The 21,475-nt window shown below is 30.6% G+C and overlaps 3 protein-coding genes across 3 annotated transcripts in view; all 3 read right to left on the bottom strand.

Moving 5' to 3' along the window:
- LOC129989010 (FH1/FH2 domain-containing protein 3-like) overlaps nucleotides 1-5,327 on the bottom strand; it is a 249,089-nt gene extending 243,762 nt beyond the window's left edge. Inside the window, exon 1 of the mRNA XM_056097316.1 lies at nucleotides 5,225-5,327. Coding sequence (XP_055953291.1) covers nucleotides 5,225-5,245 — 21 coding nt within the window. The 5' untranslated portion in view covers nucleotides 5,246-5,327. The remainder of the gene's footprint in view (nucleotides 1-5,224) is intronic.
- A 7,039-nt stretch (nucleotides 5,328-12,366) lies between these two features.
- On the bottom strand, nucleotides 12,367-20,576 carry LOC129988923 (zinc finger protein 84-like). The gene is made up of 3 exons (XM_056097209.1): nucleotides 20,306-20,576; nucleotides 16,387-16,503; nucleotides 12,367-14,840 (listed from the first exon to the last, which is right to left on the bottom strand). Exons 1-3 carry the CDS (start codon nucleotides 20,559-20,561, stop codon nucleotides 14,539-14,541), a joined length of 675 nt encoding a protein of 224 aa, XP_055953184.1. The 5' UTR covers nucleotides 20,562-20,576; the 3' UTR covers nucleotides 12,367-14,538.
- On the bottom strand, nucleotides 12,437-13,485 carry LOC129988926 (transcriptional repressor CTCFL-like). The gene is made up of 2 exons (XM_056097211.1): nucleotides 13,293-13,485; nucleotides 12,437-12,660 (listed from the first exon to the last, which is right to left on the bottom strand). The coding sequence occupies exons 1-2, from the start codon at nucleotides 13,483-13,485 to the stop codon at nucleotides 12,437-12,439; spliced, it is 417 nt and encodes a 138-aa protein (XP_055953186.1).
- Nucleotides 20,577-21,475: the final 899 nt, after the last annotated feature.

Below are 21,475 nucleotides of genomic sequence, written 5' to 3'. Positions count from 1 at the left end.
AACGGGCTTTGTGTCATAACTGCTTTTCATGTGAAACAATTATTCAGCGTCCAATGCGAAATAAAGCAGTATTTTCTGAATTAGAGACTGGTACAAGTTAGACATACAAAACTCGAATCAGTGTGAACCATACAAGAATAGAAAAATCTTACAAATAATAATCTGAAAAAAAAAAAAAAAAAAGCTTGATCGCGCAGTTTTTTTCCCTTCCTTTAGACACTTTAGAAAATGAAAAAGATATCCGATCCTGAAGAAAATAGTAATAATAGGATTATTTAAAAAGTTAATATACCATGTTTTTGGTTAAAATTCCTTCTACTGATATTTTTTTTAATTTATTAAAATTTAGGGGTACATATTTGATTAAATTTAGGGGTAATTTTTAATGTTCGAAACGTATTTTTGCAAAACTACTTTATTTCATATTAGCCGCTTTTAGTGACCAGCTGCTTAATAATGTTAAATTTCATGATTTATAAATGTTAAGTTTTTATACATGTTTTGGCATTCAGAATTTCCCCCCAACATATTTTTAAACATCATATTGTGAAAAAACTCCTTTTTTTTATTTCTGTTTATTGCGTGACGGCGCATTTGCTCCGAAAAGGAGCGGCGAGCTTTCTTAATCAATATTGTAGCGGTATCTTTCCTATTTTTCGTGAAAAAAGCATCGTCGGTTGCAACTTTAAAATAGTGCAGCGCATTTTTCTCGGATAATATGAGCACACCGAACAGCACGACTGAAGCAAGTTGATAAAAAAATATTTAATGTGTTCGATATATTACCGAATATCTTACAGGACTTTAGAGGTTAATTGATTCCAAATACACACAAAATCTGATGATTTCTTTACGACATTGCCAAAGAATATATATATAAAAAAAGGAACATAATTTCCATTCCTTTGCTTTCGACAATAGAGGAAAAATCCACGGTTAAATATCTGTAAAAGTAATGAAAATGATTTCATTGCATTTAAATTTCATTGCATGCAGCCAAAGTAATATTGTATAATATACTTTAAATTGTTAAAATGACGGAAAAGAATTGCAATTAAATTAATATCATTGAAAAGATAAATATTTCGAATTTTATCATAAGTAAAAATCATATTTGTATTATATTTTTTCGGAAGTTATCGATAAAAATACCCAAAAGCATCATATAATTTTTAATTAATATTTCGAAATAAAAACTCTCCGAAGAGCACACTACCACTTTCTGAAATGAATCTGTGCCAATTTTGATCGATTAGTTTTCATGGTCAGTCTTGTGGAGCACCAATGCATAGATATACACAAGAGCACATCTTTATATGCATAAGAGGCCTATTCAAAATAAGCCGTTCAATGGATACCCAGAATTTTTATCAGACAAGGAGGATCGGAATCGGTTCAAATAAAGAGTTCCTGGTCCCGGAACAAAATTTTAAATCAAAAGCCATATAAAATGAACCACAAAATGTTAAAATATCTTATTTAGGTCAGGAGTAAATTTTAAAAAAGACAAATTTAAAAAAAAAAATTATTTGAGAATGTTACGAATTATGTGCTGCATAGTAAGAAAAACAAAAGCAGGGTTGTATGAAAATGCCTATAAATATTTTTCTGTGGAGTATTACAAATATTCTCAGGTGGAGGCTCTACCAACTCTTGAATATGAATGGTGTTTCACTTTTTTATCACAGGTGTCCAATTACTTATTGTACGTATAAGGTTTTTTTATTAATTGTTTTATTGATACATGAAAAATATTATTTCAACTTCAAATGCATTGTCCGGGCTTGTTTTGAATAATAAAACTGCTGTATGTATTATTAAAAATATTTTTTACCTTTCCATTCGAAATGATCAGTACTGAGCACCTGGTTCACTTCTGAGTTTCAGTGAAGTGCCACATGTCTATTCGCTGTCATTTATTTCATGTCTATAAAAAGTGAACTTTGGTTTCTTGATCATTTCTTGGTGCATTAGAGTTCAGGAATTTTTTTAAGCTATTTGTTCTATATGGCAATGCACTATTTTATTATTTTCTGAAAATAATGATCGATTACTTAGCTTTAGTTAGTAAGATTCAATTTTGATTTCATATGGTAAATACCATTCTGATTATATAATTTTATAAAATTTTATTTTAAGATTCCATAACAATTATGAAAAAATAATACGAATTACATAAAAGATTAAAAAATAAGATAATTAATATTTTAAAAAAATTGTTTTTAGTGTATAGAAAATTAGAAAGTAATATATATATATATATAAATTATACCATAAAAGCATGAGTTGCTTAATACAAATATTACAAAAAGGTATGCCACGGTAAAGAATCATAAGAAAGATATTCCTAAATATTCGTTAAAAATTAAATTATAGTTTAAATATGGCTAAAATTCCATTCGATGAAAGCATTTCTGTTTATTCCGCACACTTTCCTAATTTTCTGTTATATCTATAAGTTTTATTTTTTTTAATGTGATTTTTTAAGCAAACTAATAAAAGCCTATTTCATTTGCATTACTTTCTTTTTAAAAGAGACTATTAATGAATACATTCGGGAGTTTCCAAAAGATCTATCACCTGCAATTTGTCGGAATTTCATATTATTGCTTTTCTAGCCAATGAAATTATCGCAAATAAAACAAAACGACTTAGGATTTACAATAAACATTTTTGAATTTCTGCGCGATTAAACTGAGAATTTTCTACAGAGTACGCAATTGGACCTAAAACTTGATTCGTATTACTTTTTGAAGAAAAAGAACTTATCAAAATTTTAAGTAATTTAAAATTATTTAACCGCTTTTTCATAATAATTTTAGAGCCTATTACAGAACAGAAACTTACTTAAGGCACCGCTTTAAAATTAAAAGAAAATAAATAACTTTTCAATCTAACTTTTTTTAAACATTCAATTTATTTCCAAACAATTTTTACTTTAATTTTAATGATTTTTTAAAATGAACTTTGAATACAATTATATAACGATGCTTTTCCATTATATGATCGCGTTCAGCGAAATTGCAAGATTTTAAATAATCTGAGTAAATGTTTAATAACTTTTATGCGAATGCGGAAAAATTAAATAAATATTTGATTTTCCAACTTTTGCTAATTTATGCTTTAATGAATTTCAAAATATTAGATGTTTTTAATATCATAAATGCTTCTAGGTTGGCATTCGTTTTGCATACCACTTGATGTAAAAATCTTCACTCAAAGTTGAAATAATCAAGATCAGAGAGGCGAATCAGGCCTGAATCATTAGAGTGTTTCGATTTATATTCATATTATTTTCCGATGAAATTAAAAAAAAAAGTTTAAGAGGATTTCATAAACATACTTGTCACGATGCTGCATCCATCTTAAAAGGAAATTGCTATTCGAGTCATAAAGTAAAAATATTATATGTTATTTAAATTTATTACTTTTCATGCAAAGTCGAGCTTTCATGATAGATTTGTTTTTACTATTTAAATACATCGATCAATCAAAAAACAAATTCTCACTTTAAAAAAATGTAACAGAACACATTAATATTAAATTCTGCTGCTTATTTTATCGTGTGTTTAACTATTGAGTTCGAAATGCTGCATCCTCTGTGTTAATTAAAATTAATTACTTGCTTATTGTTTGAGATTTTCTTCCAAATTATTAATTTATTTATTAGAACAATTCTTACTTTATTAAATGTGCCCATCTTTTATTTATTGCGGTTTACTAATTAAAACAATTAAAAAATATTTTTTTCTGTCATTTTTAACTTAAAAATTCTAATCATTTCTAGTCATTCTGGAATTTTTCACTTAAATTATAATTCCGTTTTTTTTTTAATAATATATCGATTATTTATTATGGTCCCATAAGTCTTGAAACAGCAAAAGTCAATCCAAAATCTCTTATATTAATGATTTAAACTTATGGAATTAGATTCAAAATTGAAATGAGAATGCCGTGGAACAAATCATTTCTCTCCACACATCGTGACGATCAAACGAAAGGGAAGTTTCTCCCACGTCTGCAATTTAGATTGCCAGGGAATCTTATTCATTTCAGTTATTGCATTCGAAATTACAGACATGTAGGCAATTGGCTCCAAAATTTCACGCACAATTCTGATAGCGAAAACCACATGCTCATGGGGCTCATCCATATGCACGCTTTTCTCAAGACTAGACATACACTGACTGTGTAAAGAGATTGTACTCCCCCTGTGTTCACAAATTCCGAAGACGCTTTTATGGACTTTTCATCGTCGAATATTACGAAAATTGCAATAGTCTCTATTGGTATATATCTTAAACGAGAAAGTTCAAAAAGTTATTATTAGATTCAAATTAAAACATTATGTTCATAAAATAATGAAGTGATTATTTTTGTACTCGGAAAAAGGGGCACGATGGATTTACTTGCAAGGATTCGTTTCTGTAGTAAAAAAATATTGTTATTATCTTCTGTAATCCTTACAATTAATTTGTGGAATTTGATTATTATGTGGCACTTATAACAATAGTTATCTAAAAAATATGTGAAAACGTTGAAGAATGTCAAGTCAGAGAGATTCGAACAGGACCCGATTCATCCGCTTTCATTTTATTTTTTACGTTTACTCCTTATAAAGGAACGATTGTTTGTGCACAAGCACACACACAATGCATCTCATATTATCGCAAAATGCGCGTGTATATGTTCAATAATTAAAACAATGAAATATATCTTTAAAAAGATACTTCAAAGTATTTTCAACAATGATTTATTAAAACGAGAAAAATAAAGTTCTGCGGGAATAAAATTAGTATATCACTGAAAAGTTAATTTTTTTGAATTTCAGAAAACTGTAAAAGTACTTTTTGCGCGTTAATAAGCTCTGGAATGACTAAGGAGACATGTTACCGTTTTAATTAAAAATCCAATTAAATTTTATAAAAATTTTCTCCGGGAGTTCCTTTTACCCAAGAAGTAGAGGTTCTAGGTCTGCTCTGTAATGATTGTGAATGATTTTGGTTCCATGCATGTCACATTACACAATTCACAGATAATATCCTCCAGCAAACGTTATCATGTGAATAACATAAACAAGACAATAACTGTTTCGATATTAATGATTAAATCTTGTCCAATTCAATGAAAACAGACGCGATTGGATCCCGGGTAATGCCACGCATGCTTACATTGAAGCAAACGCTTCCGCGCGGCGCAGAAGTGCGAAGCATGCAGTACTCACGTAAGTCCCGTAGTAGGCCATTATCCCTCAGCGTGTCATGGCTCGGAGCGTTTTCACCAACAGACTGAGGATCCTTCTTGCCAGCACAACACACGCGGATGGAGAGAGATGTGGGGGTGGACCGGCGCTAATTTTAGAATCGTTCCTCTCTTCGCTCCTTCCTGCCAGCTGATTAACAAGTGCTTAAACCATTTGTCTGAGGCAATTAGTTCTTTAGGGTAGAGTCAGTTGAACATTAATTTGCTTTGTTTAAAGGATGAGCGTGCGTCTTTGTCTAATGAAGTAATAACAATAGTCAAAGTACTTTTTCTTTTCTTTCGGAAATTAAAATTGGACCGTATATTTATTTTGGTCCACTGGATTCTCGAGAATTTGCTAATTTTTATTTTCATTTATTCATATAACTCTACCTCGAGATTTTGATGGCTCTTTATGTTTCAGACTTTCCCAAGACCGAAAATTATTATTATTAAACTTGACTCATTGTCGGAATATGTGAACATGACGACTCAAAAACACGGACAAATAAGACTTGGCATGTGATTTTGATATCCAACTTGTGAATCTAAGCAAAACCCCGGACCCATTCAGCCAAAAAAGAAAGTCCAAATATATATTCTATGCACTATTCTAAGACGCTTAGAAAAAATAACTATATTAAAAAAATATACAGCAAAGGTGAGGGAATAAAGCTCTATTTGATTGCATGTGAAAAACTGCATTCCTCGAATATCTCATCCTGGATTACTTGCCTATCCATCTCCTGAAGATTCAGATTATCTTTTATGAATTGCAATATTACAATTACATCATAAAATAGGAAATGCAGAAAAATATCACCAAAAAAATGTAAGTGCACACATCTAGCATTTTTCACTGTTTACACTTCGCAAAATATTTTCCTAACAGCAAAAAAAATTGTTCGAGAGACGAGAAAGCAAAATTCAGCATTCCATTTCCACTCACGAAACTCGTACACCGTGCATGGCTGTAGAACCGGGTTTTCCCAAATCTGACTCTGTGTGTTTCTTGATTCGGGGATAAAAGGCAACTGAATTTGCAAGTTGGAAGTATTTAAATCGTCTCTTATGTCTTGCCAAGTCTTCAGTGAATGCATTCGACTCTGACAGTATTTTCATAGAAATATGGCGTTAAAGTAGAATAGCGTAATGTTCCCGTTTCTCTCACCTGATAATTGGCATTCCGGCCAGATGTAACATCACCTGTTACCACACACATTGTTAAGTGCCTCCGAACTACCAGATGGGGGATTCTCTTCGCAAGTAGAGTTATTGTGTCTGGTCATTAGTTGTATCCAGATATAGAACCATAAGCGTGTGTTTCGTCGTTTCAGGGAGATCCATCGTATCTTCAAGGGAGAAGAACGTGAAAACATACAGGTGTTAAACTTTTGTTCTATTATGAATAGACTACTCACATCAATCACCAGTAACGTTGTCATTAAGTGCCGCGGTTAAATGGACTTTAGCCGGTGAATAAAATATAATTAACAAGGGTTCGGGTAGGGTCACAACCCCCGATAGACAAGGCCAGAACACTTACGTCACAGAAAGTCATGACGTCGCCCCGAGAGGTTACACGAGTGGGTGTGCATTGAGGGACCGAGGGAAGAATTTCACCCTCATCAAGTTTACTGATAAGAAACGAACTCTTCCCTTCTCACGCCATTTTTTAGCCAGTGGTTCTTCTGTGTTCGAGTAAACAGGAAGTGACTTTTCTTATTTGCAAGAAAAATCATATGGGTTTATTAAAAAGAAGGAACAGAAATGCCTTTGATCTGTTGTGTTCCAAACTGTAATGGAAATTACAGGAATGGCCCAAGAGTAAGTGTTTTTGCCTTTCCTAAAAATGAAGAGCTTAAAAAGAAATGGTTAAGTGCCATACATCGCGAAGGATTTTATTCGACGCAGCATAGTAGGGTAAGCTCATTTAATTATTTTAAAGTAATGCCAAATGTTTCTAAATGAAAAATTATTTATTCTCACTTTAGAAATTTAAAAGCTCAGTAATATCCCTTATTTGTGCTTTTAATCAAGCGCATTATAAAAAGAATTATTTCATAAAATGCTGTAATATAGGCAGTATTATTGTCAATAATAATTATAATATTTGCCATAATTATGTTTACATGCTTAGTTTATTATTATATCTATAATTACATTTACATAGTTAAATTTTATTATATAACATAACGATAAAAATCTGAGAGTAAACAAAATAAAAACTCTTCGTACTTATAATTATATATTGTTTTATGTTGTATATTTGTTACTATATTTAAATTAAACATTAAAGGAAGTCAGTATTTACGAATAATTTCCTTTATTGTAGGTCTGTGAATTACATTTTAAAACAAATGATATTGAAAGAGAAACTATTACATAAACTAGTAAAATAACATAACGATAAATATCCGAGAGTAAACAAAATAAAAATTATCCGTACTTATAATTGTATATTGTTATGCTGTATATTTGTTACTGTATTTAAATTAAACATTAAAAGAAATCAATATTTACGAATAATTTCCTTTACTGTAGGTCTGTAAAATATATTTTAAAACAAATGATATTGAAAGAGAAACTAGCCTATTTGATTCGAAGCCAGAAAAATTATCAAGTGCCCCTCTTAAATATCCGAGACTAGTCACTAAGACTAGAGTAATTCCATCTCAGATGCCAAATTGTGCCTCTTACATGTCACGTTCAACATTTAATAGGGAAAATCCAGAAATAAAACAGATGAAATTGGAGCAACAATATATAGAGAAAGCTCCCCAAGAAAGCATATCAGATAAAAAGAAATACGATGAGACAAGAGAATTTAAAAATTTGGAAGAACTAAAGCAGCGCATTTCTTTAATAAATTTGAAAAATTTCTGGAATATCATTCATAAAGAAAACAAAATTTTATTCTTGAATATTGAATTATGCTCTGGTTCTGAAATTGCATTGTCTGTTGTAATAAATGATTTATTAGCTTTTGTTGGAAAAACATTCCTGTCAAATCTTCCAAATATTTCTTCTTTACTTATAAAAGTCAATAACATCAACAATTTAAATGAAATATTAGAACATCTACCAGAAATGAAGACAAATAATTCATTCCTAAATTCAGATATTATTTCACAGATTCATAGTTTCAGGGATTATTTAAAAATAACCCAAAAAAATTTAACCAATGTTGTAGCATTTATTAAAGAGCAATCTGCATTGATTATTCAAAATGAACATAGTAAAAGGTATTCCACTGAAATGATGATATTCTGCTCATTATTTTATTCAATGGCTCTTCATGCATATAAATTTGTCAGAAAGCCTGGTTATATTTTATTACCTCATCCTGTAACTTTGAGAAATATATGCATACTTATCAACACTTGCCCTCAGTCAGAGCAGAGCGAATTGCATTTCGTAAAGTACATTAAGCAGAAATTACAATTCATAGTATCTCCAGATACAAATGTGACTCTTCAAATAAATGAGATGCACATCAATCCCTACTTTGATTACAAAGGGGGAAATGTATCTGGTATCAGTTACAATTCGGAAAATGCCGCCACAAGTGTTAGGACTTTCATGATAAATAGTATTTCATCGTCATAATAATGAAATAATTCAAAGTTCTAGTAGTAAATCTGACAATAAAGTTAATTTTAATACAGCATTCTTCAAAACATTAAAATTATTGTATGAAACTGAAAAGAATAACATCGTTAAATATGCATACAATTTATCATTAAAAGCATTGGAGCCCAATAATTTAGAAAAGCAAAATATCAAATTAGTACTTAAAATTTTCATTAAATTTATACCTGAAAGTCTAAAGAATTTGGGATTGAAATCTGAGTTTCCACACTACAAAGAAACAGCAGAATATATAAGAATAATAAATAGATGGTGGGATATTGTTAATGTAAAAACTCCATCCAAAGATTTATTTGATATTTTTTGAAGTGTCAATAGAACAGAATACTGCTATATTCACTGTTTCGTGAAATATTGTTTTTGTTGCTTTCTTGGAGTTGACGCCACGGCAAATATTCATAAAACCATTTTCGTATGGAATTGTTTTGAAATTAATCAACAAAAACATTGCAAGTGTATTTTTATATTATAATTTAAAAATTTATGTACCATATGTGAAAAAGAATTTTTGAAATTTTCTAATCAAAAATATTTCACAGCAGATATAATTTTTAATGATTTAGTGAATGAAGAACAAGTACATGATTATGGAGAAGGCATTTCAGGACATAAACCAGAAAATGTTTATAGATTGGTAATTTGGTCTGCAGTCAATGCATTATTGAATAATTAAATGATAGTTTGAAAAGCTCTTCTAAAACCGAAAAGGAAAGAAAACTTGATAAATTTAGTAAAGATATTTCTAACAAAGTAATGATAAAATATATAGTTAAAAAAGAAAGCTCTTCTAATGTTTCAAAAATTTATTTGATATTTTTTTAAGTGTCAATAGGGTAGAATACCGGTTCGTGAAATATTTTTTATTGCTTTCTTGGAGTTGACGCCACAGCAAATATTTATAAAACCATTTTTGTATGGAGTTGTTTAGAAATTCATCAACAATTTTTTTTCATTCATTTTTTGCTAAATAAATAATTTTAAATCTAAGGGATATACACCTACTGGGAAACCTGCCCTGCAAATAATGCAAAAAAAAAAAAAAAAGGTAATGCATACCAAGCGCCGTACCTCCAGGGTGATGTGGAAAGAGGTTGCATTTTAATTATTAATGAATTCTACAATATATGTGTGTTGAATTGCATGATATGGATGCATATGAAATGATATTAACAAGTGAAAAGTAACTTCTCCTGGCTCTCTAGTGCGCAGAGACGTAACGTTAAGAAAATGAAGTGTAGCGTCTCGTTGTGACGTCACGGAAGACCGCAGAGGCTTTGTCTATCGGGGGTTGTGATAGGGTCAGCTACAAAGATGAATCATTAATAGACATTCCCACGATCGACCGGAGACCACTAAGGAAGCATTTCTGAACGGCTATTGGGTGATGAGGAACTCAAGTGCCCCAAAGAGAAAATGAGAGGCGGAGATTTGATGGAAATAAAATATGGTATTTTTTGAAGAGGAAGAGAAGAGCAGTGGGAGGCGTGGAAGGGAAGTAGGAGAGACGCGAGTGTTTGAAGGTGTTCCGGATTTTTTGAGAAGCTCCGCGTGATTCGGGTTTCAATGTTAAGATCCACCCGATAAAGATCGGTGGATTTCTGGAGATAGCCCTGGAGTAGCCGTCTGAGCTAACAGCCCGTTCGTTTTTCGTGGTGTTTATTCTCCGAATTGATCTAGGAACTATTTCATGATTAACTTTCAACTGTTGTCGAATTTTGTAAATAATATTAACCTAGATTTGAACAAGTTGTTTTTGTGTACATATATAAGGCTATAAATAAAGGAATTCTTTGTTATGCTGTTCTCTTATTTGATCGGTTATGATCAAGACTTAACAATAGGTTTTCAGTAGTTTATTTTTTTATTATCTCCAGCAGGAATAGTCTTTAACTTCTTATTCACTCAAAAATCCAGAACTGATTTGGTTAGATTTATTAACCCTTTGCAGTCAAATGTCTCCTCTCAGACACCAAAATTCAAGACGGAACATCCTTTTGATGTTGCCTTTATTTATTTTCTTGAATTTTGATTGTTAAGAATACCAACAGGGTAAAAAGATGTAGATTAATTTTGGGGGGAAATTCAACTGAAGACAATTATACATATTTACTTTTCGGTGCAATAAACAAATATTAGGTGAATAATTATACGTTAAGTTACTTTCCCGAGTACAAAGGATTAAAATTTTCTGAAACGTCTTTCACCGCTTTAAGTTACTATTTAAGTGCTTGAATTCTTAACAAAAAGTAAAGAGCATTCTGAAAAAACCAAGCAAAGGTTTATTATCTGGCAAGGCCTTATTTTCAAATAAATAAGACATTAAAATAGAGTCATTCATTTCCTATTGTTACAATAGTTATGAAATATTAACCTTTGACATGAATTTAGCAATATTACTGAATCTATCGTCGTGTGACTCTTCACGACTGTTATGGCAATTTATTTCTGACATGAGATTATAGTGGTATCCGAAAATCGAATTTGTGTATTAGACACGTGTTTGCTAAACAAATGAAAAAAAATTTGAAACAAAATTACACTCGTAGTCAGAAAATTGGTGCATTTAACTCATAGCGTTTTTGAGTTATCGACATGTTCTGGTGATAGGTGATCTACTATAGATGATAAATTTGTGTACCGAATTTTATCCACTTAGCCCTCCTTCGTTTTCACTTGCATTCAAACAGCCGGACAGAAAGATTTCTTCTGAACAGATTTTGTTCAAAATCTGAGAAAGATCTACCAATTTCGTGTAAAGACAATGTATCAAGTTTCCTCTTTCTGACTGAAAGTATATTTGAATTGTTTTTGTCGTAGATGGACAGACAGACATAATAGCAAAAAGGCATTTTTCGAATCTCCATGTTTCAAATTTTTGAAATGAGAAGATTCTTCAAAATCTCGAGTTCAAAAATTTTGAAGATGATAACAGTACTTTCTCTATAATTCATATATGAGTAAAGTACAAAAAAAAAGTATGAGCATTCATAAATTTTAAAAGAAATATTAAGATTAGCATTCATAAATTCTAAAAGAAATTCACTCATGAAGTAAAATTCTTCTTATATTTGAAAAATTACAATGCGATGCAACTTAAAATATATAAAATAAATAAATAAAAACTTGCAGCTTAGGGCGCGGCGGTCTAAGAAATCGGAACGGCCAATATAAGTCGAAACTCTAATATCCATTCTTCGAAAATAAAAGAAGATAACTAAAAAAAATTTTAAAAAATGCGGAATCATTGCCAATTAATCTTAAGGAGAAACATGAAACTTGATTTGAAAGATCATCCCAACCTAGAGGAAATATCGTTTAATCTTTTTGAACAAACCTAAATCCCCCCCCCCCTGCACCCAGTATCTGCAGTTTCCGGATCGAAGTTGGGAAAATCTGGCTACTTAAACTAAAATGAAGAAACGAGCATTATCTACAATCTTTATTAAACAGAAGAATAAAGGCAAAATAGCCAATTTAGTTTAGAATTCTGCATCAGAAGAATAAAGAGCACAGACATGACATTTAAGAGTTTATGGGTCAGCTTTCAGAAGTTCAGTTTGTCTCTGTGTACGATGAGATGAGTCTGGAGGTGAGAGCGCTGCTTGAACCGCTTACTGCAGAGGTTGCATTGGAAAGGCCTCTCGCCCGTATGGGTGCGGAAGTGGCGGTTGAGCTGCCACCTGTCCACGGCAGAATACGGGCACACAGAACACTTGAGCAGCTTGCTGGAAACGGCAACTGAAGCGAGAAATCTGGAGAGATTCGCATCTAAAAGTAAAATCAAATTGTTTCAACAGCTTCGATGTAATTCTTATTAAGAATAGAAAGTTTTTATTTTTTTTTTAAAATCAGAAGATTTATCGACAACTCAAGGGTTTAATATAAAAATTCACAGTGTCACTGAAACAGTGTTTCGATCCATCTGAGGGTCTTAATGGTGTATTTTACCATACGGATCTTCCTATTCAAGTGAACAAGCAAAATGATCTTCCAATTTATCAACTGACACTTGAGAGAATTAATCGTATTCCAAGGGACGCAGTTCAGATGTATACGGACGATAGCAAAAATGATAATGATTGAACTAGCAGAGGTATCTACATCAAATCTCAAGATAAAGAGTTAAAAATCCAGAAGAGGAGCCCCGACTTCTTCTCTTATTGCCATCAATGAAGGACCGGAATTGCTCAAGTCACTCACTCATAAAAATGAAATCTGAATTCTGTCAGATAGTAGAAGCTCAATTGGCCTCAAACACTTGGCCAACTGGCATAGTGTGAAGGGTAATGCGGGAGTGAATATACTCAAATACCTAAAACGCATTTCCTTGTTTCATCAGAACCACCTACAATGGATACCCTTTCATGTTGGCGTCGAGAATAATGAGATTGCGGGCACACTGGCTAAAGTGGGAGTTAGTGATGCCTCTGTACCCACATAGAAATTTTCTCGACAACTAAAAGCCAAAATGAAACCACTTGGTTCGTCCCACCAGTGCATCAATGGTATAAGAGTAATCGTCCAGGGTGCTCTCTGACCCTCGATTGTAGTGGGCAGGATCAGACTACTCTCACTCGCTTTCTCTGTGGACATTTTGGAACTATGAATCATTCTGAGGGTTCTAAACGCTTTGAAGTCCCCCCCCAAGTGTATTACGGAAGAAGCTTCACCTGATCACATTCATATTTGTTCGGGTCTCTGCAAGCAGGATCTTATTGACAGTCCATTATTAGTATTGGACTTCTACAGGGTATAAATTGTAAGATATTACTTTTTTTTGAAAATTATTACAATAACTTTTAAATGTTTTGCTACATTTGACCTTCTTCTTATTTGTAAAGATGGAATCTTCTAATCGATTTTTCACTTTCTCCCCTAATGCATTAGAATTCGAAATTCTGTACAGTTTTATCCATTCGATGATAATATACTATTTTAATATTTTCCCAATCAAACCAAAAACGATTTTACTGTCTATTCACGGATACGAAAACCTTCCATAATTTTGTGCAAGCACAGGACCTGTTCATTTTCCCAAAATAGATATCGGATGAAAGGCGGAGGAGGTGCTTACATTTTATTTAGCAATACTAAACCCCAACTAATTATTGCGACAGTAATCGTGGATAATCCGCGAGATTGAGCTGGCTTTGTGATCGATAAATACAAAATTATCGAATTACAATAACACAGAACGGTTCAAAATGACAAACTAGGAAAATGAAAAGGGGAGGAAATGCATCTAATAGCAAGTTTACACCTTACAAAGAACTGAAAAAATTTGCCCATTTTTATTCAATGCAGGATAAAATTGTCCAAAGATGACGGATTCTGAAACAAACATAGTAATGACGCTCTTTGGTAGTCATTGAGAAAGTGCCATTAAAAGATCCCATAATACGTTCATGGCAGGTTAAAAAGTAGAAAATAAATTCTTAAAATGCACACCTTAATTAGTGCACAAATGTATAAAATCATTTTTTTCTATCGAAAACCTGAAAATCAACTAATAATCAAAACTATTAAGACAGTTAAAAATATCCTTTTAATGAACTGAAAGATAGATTAAGCAACGCATAATTTTAAAGATTTTTTCACACGGAGCACCAGAAATGGTTCATTTCACTCATTCAGGGAGTTCACGATTCACATTTGTCTGTGGACGATGAGATGCGTCTGCAGGTGGGCGCGCTGCCTGAAGCTCTTCTTGCAGACAGCGCACTGATGCGGACGCTCTCCGGTGTGCGTCCGAAAGTGCCGGATCAAATGGGACTTGTTGGCAGTGAAGTATGGGCATAAGGAACACCCATGCAGCTGACCATAGATCGAGGGTTGGCCAAGGAGATCCACTTTTCTCGAAAAGAGGCGGGCTAGGAATAAAAGAAATCGAGATAAATCCAACAGCCATTTTTTATGGAATGCACGCAGATCAAAAATTGCTAGTGAATCATTTTATAAGTTTTTCCAATAAGAATGAAAAGTTTCACAATATTTGAATACATTTCCTGGCATGTCTGGTACAAATGAATTTTTCAACAAAAATAAAAAATTTTTTATCTGCCTTCATTTTTTTAAATAAAATTTATACAGATAAAATAAGAATTTTTTTCATAAAATGTTTTTAAATCAATACTTTAATCACAATTTACATTTTATGTAACAACCATAAAACATACACACGCCAGACGTTAATAAGAGGCAGGAACCTTCAATAAAAAAGTGACCTACCTGATCATCCTATTAAACTACTCTTAGAGATAAAGATAATATTCTAAGTTCTGAGAAATTTCAAGATTTAACAAAAGAGAAATGACAACGTGAATTAAGTTGTTGGCAATGGGACATCCCCGTTAAGCAGAAGGTACTAATACTTATCACTATTAAGGAAGTTTGTCAAAGTCAGCAGTAACAATTGTATCGGACAAGAAGGAATAGTCATTTAAAACAAGACAAAGAAAATTACCATTAAAAAGAAGTGATAAATGTAGACTTTTTCCTTCGCTTCAACGACGTTTAAATTAATCTCGCATGAACTGATCTGTTTAACATCCATTCAATCAACAGGGGATAGAGCAGGAGGTCGCAACTACAGATGGAAATAAGGAAGTCCTCCTTTACCCGTTATCTTTCCGATATGTAATAATAAGTGTAACTTCTAACAAATCTAAAATCGGAAAGGTGAGAAGCCCGTTTCTTCATCATCAATTGTAAAACCTTATGGCATTAAGAGGTTAAAATTAATAACTACTTGATATAATAATCGAAGCGAATGAGAATGTAATAAAAGCAAATTCTTGAAATTTTGGCTTATTGAAAAAGCTAAATGGATTGTTTTTATTGATACATACACACACACAATTTTATCAATGAAGATTTATGGCAAAAATGATATCCAAAATATTTAAAAAATTGATGAGTGATTTGAAACCATGATCTCTGTGGTTGAAGGTCAGCTCACCAAAACCCGGTGCTTATAAGAGATTTGTATCGAGCAAAATCATTAGTGACACAAAGTGTCGAAGCGGTGTGCTCAGCTCCGGTTTCGTTGTGACCTTTGGAGGAAGTGCTGAGCAAAAGAGTTCGATAGCTCACCTTGGCCGGAGAAATGTGCATTTAACTAATGTACTTCAAGCAGCCAATAATTTATTCGACATTTTATGTCACTAATGACTTATTAGAAGTAGGCACTGCTACATGATCCCGATTTGTCTTTGAGCAATATATCACACCAAAAAGTTTGCACACGAGGTAACGAATCTCTTCAAGACAAGAACAAATTCTGCGAAGACTTGAATCTTAATCAGATTGTGTTAAATTCCAGTTTGGATAAAATGAAAGTTCCTTCGTATCTGTTCCAAGGCGTTAAATCGAGGTACGTCTACTTCTGTCAATTTAGGAGCTGCAGATGGTCTCTGTGAACGATAAGGTGCGTCTGCAGGTGGGCGCGCTGTTTGAAGCTCTTCCTACAAATAGTGCAATGATGCGGACGCTCGCCTGTGTGCGTCCGAAAGTGCAGCGTCAGGTTGGACTTCTTGGATGTGGCATACGGACAGAGAGAGCACTGGTGTAGAGTTGTGTTGAGAGAAAAACTGGGCCTTCGCGATGTAAAATCTGAAAAAAAAATTGGATAATGAATCACAAGATTATTTACAAACAGCAGACAGGTAAAAATGATTCAGAACTCAATAAGGATATTGTAGATATGAATAGATACCAGAACAGACTTCGTTCGAAAACCCAAATAATGTCGGTTGTTACGATGCGTTCGGGCACTTGATTAGCAGGAGAGAGCATACGATTTTTTTTTTTTTTTTAAATAACATTATGGAACTTGCTAAATTAGGGTGACTCTATTCGATGCATTGTCACAAAGGTGAAAATTTCGTCAGAAGGTGACATTGAAAGGGAAAGGAAATAGAGGGTGGGGGATAGTCAATCCAATTCATATGTGAAATGATTAATGAAAAGTACAATAATAAATTTAACAAAGGCAATTTTTAAGAGCAGCCTTGTACTAAAAGGCTGCTTTTTAAAAAATATTTAAATATATTTCCAACTTTTTAGTCTTTAATGCCTCCTTTATTAGAAATATCAAGGAATAAAAGAAATTTTTAAAATCAAATCACCATCAGTTAACGTTATTTAGAGTTAAAAAATGTAACTAAATCGATCGATTCACTGATAATTACGTTCTAAAATAATTGAAGCAATGCAATGCTATCCAGAACTAATGTACAAAATTTTAAAACACATAACATATCAAGAAGTGTTCGAAAAAATCGCAAAATTTCATATTTTTTTATTCATAATTTATTCGCAATATTCATATTTTATTTGCAACATTTCATATCCCCCATGCACAACAACAAATGATTTTTTAGAATACACCATTTGACGACATTGAAGTGACAAAAACAATTTTTAATTTTTTGCAATTCAATAAAAAGCTCCCATGATGGAATATCTGAAATAGTTAAAGAAAGCTCAGATTAGAATAAATGATCAGTAATAACTAACCTAAATGGATTAATTTAACTCCAGATTTCAAAAACAACCTTTTCTAATAATCTAAAAAGTTGATTTTTTTTTATTTATTTATATCATTTTTCTTTTTTTTGCCATGAAATCATTTTTTCTTTCAAATTCACAACTAGGTAGCATCTCTATATGGAATCAAAATTTCATTTAATTGAACAAAATAGATCATTTAGTTCCAAAAATATTTAAAGAATATATAATCACTGAGAATACACAACTATACAATATATTATCAAGTGAATAAAAAATGGATTATAAAAATTCATTTTTATAAATATGAAATAAATGTTGCTACATAAAAGCGTGTAAAAATATTTTACAACTATTTCAACAAAATTTTGTTTTTGCAGAATAAGTTAAACCATTTAATGTCTTATAATGAAACTGCACAAGGAAATAGTCCTTGTTGATTCATTACCAGATTACAAAAACAACATCTGAATGATCTAGTCAGCATTTAGTTCACATATATGAATGATGTGAAATAAAATCAGATCATGAATCCAATTTATCTCAAACTTGAGACTCTGTCACACAGCTAATGTTTTTCTTTTTTTCAGAAAAAAAATTAAAACACATTAATTTCATTGTTTTAGTTTACAAAACTTCAATGCAGTAAAAGGGCCTTTTTTTATTTATCATTTTTCAATGGAAAAGAATATTTAAGTGTGGAATAAAATGGAAAAGAATATTTTTCATTACATAAATATAAATAATTACTTTAATAATATAAATTTTAATATACAAAAAAAAAATCTAGATGCATTTTTCATCTCCAAATGTAACAAGAAGGATTTTTGAAAAATTGTAAGTAAATATTTAGTTAAATACATAAATACATAAATAAAGATGATAACCTATATGTATTCTAATCTGTCTAATTTACAGCAACTTTGGGGGGGGGATCTCAACACACAAAATGGTCAATAAATCAAAACATAACTAATTTTTCCAACATCATCTTAATACTTAACAGTTTTAACAGTTTTATAACACACCATTCTACTACATTTTGAATAATAACTTGTGCAAAATTCAATTTCTATATATATAGGCTGAATGGGTTTCTTATTCCTCAGTTTTACAGTTGATGAAACCTGACAGGACAAAAAAAAAAAATATTGCATTGATCCAAAAATTCAAAAAATTAGAATCAGAAATGAATAAGGTTATGGTATTATTACTATAAACTACTAAAAAATGGTGAAAACGATTTATATATAACAGTTTTAGTTAAAATAATGTAACAGTAATTAAAATCATAATGATTTTAAAAACAATTTCAAGAAATAAGTAATTTTAATAAACGGTCAAACTCATATCAAGTGTGTTATTATTTTTTAATGAGAACAATCAGCTACTTTTTAAAAAATTATTATTATTATTTAACACATTGCGCAGCAGCAAGGCCCTTGAGTAAATGAAGGAATTCAAAAATGACCTACTTATGATAATTAAAAGTACAAGGGAAAGACATATTAAACTAAAAAAAAAAAAAAGGTTTTGACTTCAAATGAACCAAAATAATTTCAAATCAAAGCCAATATTATAAATTTATGATAATAGAAAATTAAAGAAATCAAAGAAAAATTCAAATTAAAAGTGCTCAAATTAGCAGAATCACTATATAAATAATTTCTAAATTATTACTAAAAATGTTACAGCATTCACTTACAGAGTTACAACATTCCTTGACAGAGATATATATATTTCAAATGTTTAATTCTTAAAAACTTTAAAAATAATATAATATATACAAAAGAATGAGAAGAATTTTACAAGGGAAAATGGGAGTAAATCAATACAGAAATAAAATACAGAAATTTTTTCAATGAAATTAATCCATAAAATTTTCCTCAGAAACACTTATTAAAATAAATCAATATATAACAATAGCATTATTTCAAGAATTGAACTCTCTGCAAACTTTGTGAGAGATTAAATTTATAAAAATTTTCTTAAAAAATGTTAAGTTTCATTATTTCAGAGATTTGAGAGCATGAATTTTCAATTATTAGAAAAATAATGTTAATGGGAAAAAATATATTTATTTAGAAACCTGTAGGAAAAAAAGCATTGCTAAAAGTAAATTTATCACACAAATGCAAAACACACCATGCCTAATATATATTGAAAAAGGAATTTGAAATTTTTTTCTTCCTTTGACACGTATAAGTGTTAGTCTTTTATAAAATATGAATAAGTTTTTATTTCGAAAACTTATGTTTCCTATATTTCATGAATTTAGTACTTGCACACATTTTCCAAGCATGTATTATCTTCACATGATTAGGTTCTTCAAATATATAGTATGAAAAATTTTCAATAATTTATTCTCATTTAATGTGATATTGCATTATTACATTTTTACTTAACATAATATATATTTTAAAATTTTCTTTTATCTTTTTATGAGACAAAAACAAATTTTAATTTTCTAAAAGATAATAATTTTTTTCAGTTAAAAAGTGCAATAAACAAATTATGTTTACCTTCATTTAATTTAATTTCAGGAATAATAGCATGCTAAATTTGAAAATTCAGCAATATTAGCATGCTAATTTTTGTTTGTTTGTTTGTGTATCAGCAAAGAATGAATAGCTTCTGTGGTATAACGACTGATGACGCGAGAGGGAAATAGACGACTTGGTGCCTTTTTTTATAGCACTTTTTATAAAGAAATATCAAGGCAAAGTTTTTTTAAAAAAAAGAATGTTATGTCCTGGGGATCATTTATACTAACTAAAACCATTGATGATGGCTGGGACAAAAAAAAATCATATCATTATCTACCCTTATTACACTGTTGAACAGCCTGTGATTAATTAGAATTATGTTAAATTACTTAAAGCATAAATATACAATAAATTTACTTATTGAGGTGTTCTACATATTCCATGCTGTGAAATAAAATGCCTCTTGACTGATGACTTTGTAGTGAAAGTCCTACCACAAACATTACAATAATGTGGTTTTTCTTTGGTATGTGTCAATAAATGTGCCTTCAAATTACTTGATTTTACTGAGCTGTAGGAACAGAGTGAACACCTATGTACTTTCTTTAAGTCATCTGAAAAATTAAAAAGTGATAAAAAAAATTCTGAAATAAGTAGTATAAAAATACATTTCATTATAAAATATATATAATTTCATGTAACATAACATAGCAGAATTAAAAGTGAATGACACAAAATTTAATTTGTTAAAAAACGTTTTTGTACAAATAAAAATTATATAACACAGTGTAAATAACATCCCACAGCCTATCAAAAATTATAATAATCAATATGAGAAAAGAAATTTCAGCCACAATAATTTTTAAATAGAAGAAAATATACTGCAAGGCAAATTTCTGCATAAACACAAAGCATGATTACTATGATATAATATAATTATTTTATTTTGAAATTTTTAACAAAGAGCACAAAATAAATAATGAGTTTAATGAGTTACAGCTTTTTTTTTTTAACACAAGTTACAAAATTGATCAACAATAAATATTTTTTTTTTACAAGGCAAAGTTTTTTTTTAAAAAAAAAAGAATGTCATGTTCAATTCCAATATCATTTGTAATGTCAACTTGTCATTATAATTGATAATCGAATGACAAGTTGACAAAAGATAACCTCTTTCAAGAATCAAAATTTGTTGAACAATACATGGCAAGAACTAAAATATCACCTTGAATAATCTGAAATTTATTAAGAATACTGATCTTGTAACAAACTCCATTATACATTTCACATACATAATCATACATCTAAATATGATAGTTTTTGAACAATAATTTTTATAAACAAAGAGAAACACTGTGCTCACTTTGTATGTCATCAAACAACAAAATTTGTTGATAATGATTTAAATAAAAATGTTTCTACACTAAAAATAAAAAGGTCTGTAATTAAATGCATATTAATAAATTATATACATATTTATTAGTCAACAGCTATGAAAATGGAAGTCATACTAGATATGGACCTCTCTTTAAAGTCTATCCAAATAAAAGATATCATAATTGAAGCATTCTCCCCCTTTAAAAATAAGG

Source organism: Argiope bruennichi, chromosome 10 (genome assembly GCF_947563725.1).
Source record: "Argiope bruennichi chromosome 10, qqArgBrue1.1, whole genome shotgun sequence".
Taxonomy (NCBI): Eukaryota; Metazoa; Arthropoda; class Arachnida; order Araneae; family Araneidae; genus Argiope; species Argiope bruennichi.
The sequence above is the reverse complement of the archived record's forward strand: the minus strand, read 5'-3'. Positions and strand labels throughout refer to the sequence as shown.